This window comes from Salmo salar, chromosome ssa24, assembly GCF_905237065.1.
Source record: "Salmo salar chromosome ssa24, Ssal_v3.1, whole genome shotgun sequence".
Taxonomy (NCBI): Eukaryota; Metazoa; Chordata; class Actinopteri; order Salmoniformes; family Salmonidae; genus Salmo; species Salmo salar.
Window position 1 is genome coordinate 47,078,337 of NC_059465.1, and position 7,500 is coordinate 47,085,836.

General features: G+C 41.3%; 1 protein-coding gene across 1 annotated transcript in view; it reads right to left on the bottom strand.

The window, feature by feature from the left end:
* Positions 1–709: 709 nt before the first annotated feature.
* Positions 710–7,500, bottom strand: part of cfap299 (cilia and flagella associated protein 299) — a 295,524-nt gene continuing 288,733 nt past the window's right edge. Inside the window, exon 6 of the mRNA XM_045706947.1 lies at positions 710–2,268. Coding sequence (XP_045562903.1) covers positions 2,176–2,268 — 93 coding nt within the window. The 3' untranslated portion in view covers positions 710–2,175. The remainder of the gene's footprint in view (positions 2,269–7,500) is intronic.

The following is a 7,500-nucleotide window of genomic DNA, read 5'->3' on the forward strand; positions in this document are numbered from 1 at the left end:
CATTTTGCCTCAGTTTTGGAAGTATGCTTGGGGTCATTGTCCATTTGGAAGACCCATTTGCGACCAAGCTTTAACTTCCTGACTGATGTCTTGAGATGTTGCTTCAATATATTTCCGCCTTCCACTTTCCTCTTCCATGTTTGAGGTAATATTGTAGTTTTGGTTACAGGGAAGACATCCTCCTGCCTCATGTGGTACCCTTCCTGCAGGCTCATCCTGACATGACCCTCCAGCATGACAATACCACCAGCCATACAGCTCGTTCTGTGCATGAATTCAGGCAAGATAGGAATGTCAGTGTTCTGCCATGGCCAGCGAAGAGCCCGGATCTCAATCCCATTGAGCATGTTTGGGACCTGCTGGATCGGAGGGTGAGGGCTAGGGCCATTCCCCCCAGAAATGTCCGGGAACTTGCAGGTGTCTTGGTGGAAGAGTGGGGTAACATCTCACAGCAAGAACTGGCAAATCTGGTGCAGTCCATGAGGAGGAGATGCACTGCGGTACTTAATGCAGCTGGTGGCCACCAGATACTGACTGTTACTTTTGATTTTGACCCCCCCTTTGTTCAGGGACACATTATTCCATTTCTGTTAGTCACATGTCTGTGGAACTTGTTCAATTTATGTCTCAGTTGTTGAATCTTGTTGTGTTCATAGAAATATTTACACACGTTAAGTTTGCTGAAAATAAACGCAGTTGACAGTGAGAGAACGTTTCTTGTTTTTGCTGAGTTTATTATCTCCAATGTATCGTCCATGTAAAAAAAAAAAAACCTGTCTGAATCGAATGATTAATGTCCAACAATACCTTTTTTAATTCTATGCGCTGTACATTTTGCTAGAATTTATGCATCACAACACTGAAGTGTAAGGGGGCCTCCAATTGTTTAAATGGACTGGATGTTTATATTTATCACTTGGATCCTGTTTCAGTAATAATGAAATCAGAGCTTCTTGCTGAGAGTCTGATAATCTACCGTTTATATAGGAGTGGTTAAAACATGTAAATAACCACAGAACCAATGACTACAACCACAAACCTCCACTGGTGTGCCATCCAGCCGTGGAGTTTTCCCAGACTGCAAGGTTTTAATAGCATCAGGAAGTTCCTCCTCTGTAATTTCGTCTTCACATTAATCTTTCTGTACGGCTGTTAATTTGACATTATTATTAATAGAAAAAAGAAAAAAAAATCCATACAATTATCTTCGGTTAGAGGAGATGGAGAATGAAACGAAAACAGATGCTGAAAGTATTTTACTTCCTCTTTCTAAATATAATTTGGTGAATCATGGACGACTCCATTATTTGTAACAAGTTTCAGTAAATTAGTTTTGATAGCATTTCTATGTTGAAGATTAAAAAAATTATTTGGTGCATTTTTTCCCCCAATATTACATCCGGTTTTCTTTATTTTTTTTATAATATATAACACTGGAACTTTGTTGAATAAGTTCCTCCATTTCTTTTTGTTTTTCCTCTAACTTATTCTGAAACCGTTTAAAAAATATATATATATATATTGATGAACTAGCTGTAACTTGGGATAGACTTGATCCAAGATAAGACTCTTATCAGCTGTAAATAAATGACCATAAGGTCTGATGGTGTGTTCTTTTGTTGTTTGGGTTTTCCATGGGACTTCACATTCAGTGTGTAGCACTGAAGGATAGTTAGACTGCACTGTCATCAGCCCTCAGTCCCCACACCCAGGTGGAGAGGCTTATAGCAAGAGACAGGAGAAAAAGCACCTCATTGATGGGTGTGGGGGGGGGGACAACCTTTATTACATCAAATTAGAGGCTTCCAGTGAGTTCCAGTAAGGGGTTTAATAGCAGTGTGAGGTGAGGTGGTAGCAGGGAGGAGACAGTGGACTGGCTAGGTGGTAATAGCAGTGTGAGGTGATTGGCTAGGTGGTAATAGCAGTGTGAGGTGATTGGCTAGGTGGTAATAGCAGTGTGAGGTGATTGGCTAGGTGGTAATAGCAGTGTGAGGTGATTGGCTAGGTGGTAATAGCAGTGTGAGGTGATTGGCTAGGTGGTAATAGCAGTGTGAGGTGATTGGCTAGGTGGTAATAGCAGTGTGAGGTGAGGTGGTAGCAGGGAGGAGACAGTGAGAGGTGATTGGCTAGGTCCTCCTGGCGATGTGGTGGGAGAAGACAGTGAGAGGTGATTGGCTAGGTCCTCCTGGTGATGTGGTCATAGATGACGACCTGGCTGTAGAGTTCAGACTGGAGGGGCGTCCTGGAGGAGTTGTCTCCAGGTGTGGCCTACAGAGGAAACAAACACCAGGTGAATCCTATAGACGGCAGTGTTAGAGGAGAAACACTGTTGGGATATTCAATCAACTAAATTAACTCAGCGTAATTGTTTTAGAATGTAAAACACTGTTGGGAAATATCCGCAAATTCTTTGAACTAACATCTTTTGTTTATTACCTAGATAATTAGATTATTCAATTAACTAAATTAACTCAGCGTAATTGTTTTAGAATGTAAAAAGCCAGAAACACCCTGTATCCTAGTTAGAGGATGTTATGTGACATGTCTACTATAGTATTCAGAACATCCCGCTTTTTAAAGACTTGGGAGTTTCTGGGCCTGGCTGAAAATACATCCTAGTGTGACTGGGGTCCCTCCACCCAGATTACATAAGGCGGTGTGAGCATGGGAGCAGCTGGGGCCCCTCCACCCAGATTACATAAGGCGGTGTGAGCATGGGAACAGCTGGGGCCCCTCCACCCAGATTACATAAGGCGGTGTGAGCATGGGAACAGCTGGGGCCCCTCCACCCAGATTACATAAGGCGGTGTGAGCATGGGAGCAGCTGGGGCCCCTCCACCCAGATTACATAAGGCGGTGTGAGCATGGGAGCAGCTCACTCTGTCAGCAGGTTTCAGTGGGAGTGGACACTCAGCCCAGCCACCCATTACTACCACTACACTTTTACCTTAAATGACACTTACGTTAGTGTCTTAATCAGTAGCACAGCATTCTGGTGGCCCGAGTTCAAAGGAACAAATAAGGACAAATACAAATGGCTGCATCATACACATCTCCTGAGAGGTGTTAAGGCAAAAAAAGATCATATGATTTGCATGTATGACATTTTTACGTATGAAATTAAACATATATAATTTTTCCTATTACATCATCTGGACTGTTCTCAGCAATTTTACAGGTTGGTGCACAAAAATGGTTAAATGAAGAGGGATAAAGACTTTTTAAAGCACACATCAAAAACATTGAGAGAAAACAAGTTTCATGTCAACAAAATGACTCCAAAACTTCAGTAAAATGCCAAAAGCCAAAGCGTGTTGTCTTGAGCCGACACAATGGTCATGGTATGACAAAGAGAGAACCACAAACAACCCAGAAAACCCAAATTGGTTCTCTGAAAGTGTCACGCCCTGATCTGTTTCACCTGTTCCTTGTGATTGTCTCCACCCCCTTCAGGTGTCACTTATTTTCCCCAGTGTATGTATCCCTGTGTTTCCTGTCTCTCTGTAACAGTGTATTTATCCCTGTGTTTCCTGTCTCTCTACCCCAGTGTATTTATCCCTGTGTTTCCTGTCATCCTGTACCAGTGTATTTATCCCTGTGTTTCCTGTCTCTCTGCCCCAGTGTATTTATCCCTGTGTTTCCTGTCATCCTGTACCAGTGTATTTATCCCTGTGTTTCCTGTCTCTCTGCCCCAGTGTATTTATCCCTGTGTTTCCTGTCTCTCTGCCCCAGTGTATTTATCCCTGTGTTTCCTGTCTCTCTGCCCCAGTGTATTTATCCCTGTGTTTCCTGTCTCTCTGCCCCAGTGTATTTATCCCTGTGTTTCCTGTCTCTCTGCCCCAGTGTATTTATCCCTGTGTTTCCTGTCTCTCTGCCCCAGTGTATTTATCCCTGTGTTTCCTGTCTCTCTGTGCGAGTGTATTTATCCCTGTGTTTCCTGTCTCTCTGCCCCAGTGGATGTATCCCTGTGTTTCCTGTCTCTCTGCCCCAGTGGATGTATCCCTGTGTTTCCTGTCTCTCTGCCCCAGTGTATTTATCCCTGTGTTTCCTGTCTCTCTGCCCCAGTGTATTTATCCCTGTGTTTCCTGTCTCTTTGTACCAGTGTATTTATCCCTGTGTTTCCTGTCTCTCTGCCCCAGTGTATTTATCCCTGTGTTTCCTGTCTCTCTGCCCCAGTGTATTTATCCCTGTGTTTCCTGTCTCTCTGCCCCAGTGTATTTAACCCTGTGTTTCCTGTCTCTCTGCCCCAGTGTATTTATCCCTGTGTTTCCTGTCTCTCTGCCCCAGTGTATTTAACCCTGTGTTTCCTGTCTCTCTGTGCCAGTTCGTCTTGTATGTTTAGTCAAGTCAACCAGCGTGTTCTTCCCGTACTCCTTTTTGCTATTCTCCTTTTTCTAGTCCTCTCGGTTTTGACCCTTGCCTGTTTCTGGACTCTGTACCCGCCTGCCTGACCATTCTGCCTGCCTGTCCACGACCTTTTTGCCTGTCCACGACCATTCTCTTGCCTACCCCTTTGGATTATTAAACATTGTAAGACTCCAACCATCTGCCTCCTGTGTCTGTATCTGGGGCTCGCCTTGTGTCATGATAGAAAGTTCCCAGAACATTCGTTAGGTCGCGGCAAATGTTCTCATAACATAAAAACTGTCCAGTCGTGATGATGATTATGGAATGTTTGCATAAAACATTCGCCTCATGTTACAAGAACGTTCCCAGAACACATTTAATAAAACATTTTTTTTAAATGTTCCCAGAACTTTTCATTAGGTTGTGGCAACAGTTTAGTGGGAACATTGTGGGAACATCACAAAAGATACGTCCCCAAAACACAAAAACTGTCCAGTTGTGTGGATGATTCTACAAGGTTTCTTTTAGGGTGCAAAAAAAACATTCACCTGATGTTACAAAAACATTTCCAGAACACATTTTGTCTGTTCTTTAAATGTTCCCAGAATGCTTATTTAAGCAACATCGTGGAGAAATGACAAAATATATGTTCCCAAAACAATACAACTGTCCAGTTGTGCTGAAATTCAGATAATGTTTGTATCAGGGTGGACAAAACATTTCTTTGATGTTGCAAGAATGTTGACAGAACAGCCTATCTAAGTTCTGGGGATGTATTCCAATCTGCTTTAAGGAGCTACAAATGAGCATGCTGAGAATGTTGTGATAATATTAGGTTAAACTTATATATATGTATATATATATAACATTTTCTAAGTGTTTTTTAAATGTTCTGAGGACCTCCAAGACAAAGTCAGAAGTATACTGTATGAACATTAATGGGATAGTATGTTTAACCCAAACTGGTTTTCTAGAACATTAACTCTATGAACGTCACAACAACTGACTATTTTGGAAGTTGTGGAACGTTCTGCAACACTGTTAGGAATGTTCTGTGCAAACCTTCATGAATATCCCACAAATATTCTTACAACATCCTAGATAACTCGTATAACTTAATCAAATGCTCTGGGAACCTTTAAAGAATTTAGACCAGGTGTTTTGTCAACTTTTTTATAACGTTAAGGGAATGTCCTGTGCAACCTAACTTAAATGTATGATTGTCCCACACTGTTCCCCACAACCTAATTACATGTTCTGGGAACATTTAAAGAACTTAGATAGGCTGTTCTGTCAACATTCTTGCAAAATCAAAGAAATGTTTTGTCCACCCTGATACAAACATTATCAATATCAGAAAAACTGGACAGTTTGTGTTTTGGGAATATATCTCCAGTCATTTCTTCACAATGTTCCCACAACATGAAAAAAACTTTTCAGAACTTTTAAAGATCGTAAAACATTTGTTCTGGGAATGTTTTTGTAACATCAGGTGAATGTTTTTTTTGCACCCTAAAAGAAACCTTGTAGAATCATCCACACAACTGGACAGTTTTTGTTTTTTGGGAACATATCTTTTCCCCAACAATGTTCCCAGCAGACTGTTCCCACAACCTAATGAAACGTTCTGGGGACCTTTAAAGAACAGACTAAACGTGTTCTGGGAACCTTTAAAGAACATACAACATGTGTTCTGGGAACCTTTAAAGAACATACAACATGTGTTCTGGGAACCTTTAAAGAACAGACTAAACGTGTTCTGGGAACCTTTAAAGAACATACAACATGTGTTCTGGGAACCTTTAAAGAACATACAACATGTGTTCTGGGAACCTTTAAAGAACAGACTAAATGTGTTCTGGGAATCTTTAAAGAACATACAACATGTGTTCTGGGAACCTTTAAAGAACAGACTAAATGTGTTCTGGGAACCTTTAAAGAACAGAAAACGTGTTCTGGGAACCTTTAAAGAACATACAACATGTGTTCTGGGAACCTTTAACCTGTTGGGGCTAGGGGGCAGTATTGACACGGCTGGATAAAAAACATACCCGATTTAATCTGGTTACCACTCCTACCCAGTAACTAGAATATGCATATACTTATTACATATGGATAGAAAACACCCTAAAGTTTCTAAAACTGTTTGAATGGTGTCTGTGAGTATAACAGAACTCAAATGGCAGGTCAAAACCTGAGAGATTCCTTTACAGGAAGTGGCCTGTCTGACCATTTCTTGAACTTCTTTTCCATCTCTATCTTTTACTAAGGATCTCTGCTCTAACGTGACACTTCCCACGTCGTCCATAGGCGCTCAGAGCCCGGGAAAAAACAGAATGTCGTCATTCCAGCCCCAGGCTGAAACACATTATCGCCTTTCTCAAGTGGCCGATCAAGGGACTCTGGGCTTATGCGCGTGACCCGACCGCCCCCGCCTTTGTGATTTTTTTCCTCTGTTTGCCGAAAAGGAGATTCCCTGTCGGAATATTATCGCTTTCTACGAGAAAAATGGCGTAAAAATTGATTTTAAACAGCGGTTGACATGCTTGAAAGTACGGTAATGGAATATTTAGAATTTTATTGTCACGAATTGCGCTATGCGCGTGACACTTCTTTACCATTTCGGATAGTGTCTGGAATGCACGAACAAAACGCCGCTATTCGGATATAACGATGGATTATTTTGGACCAAACCAACATTTGTTATTGAAGTAGCAGTCCTGGGAGTGCATTCTGACGAAGACAACAAAAGGTAATCAAACTTTTATAATAGTAAATATGATTATGGTGAGTGCTAAACTTGCCGGGTGTCTAAATAAGCGAGCCCGTGATGCCTGGGCTATGTACTTAGAATATTGCAAAATGTGCTTTCACCAAAAAGCTATTTTAAAATCGGACATATCGAGTGCATAGAGGAGGTCTGTATCTATAATTCTTAAAATAATTGTTATGCTTTTTGTGAACGTTTATCGTGAGTAATTTAGTAAAATGTTAGCGAATTCCCCGGAAGTTTGCGGGGGTATGCTAGTTCTGAACGTCACATGCTAATGTAAAAAGCTGTTTTTTGATATAAATATGAACTTGATTGAACAAAACATGCATGTATTGTATAACATAATGTCCTAGGGTTGTCATCTGATGAAGATCATCAAA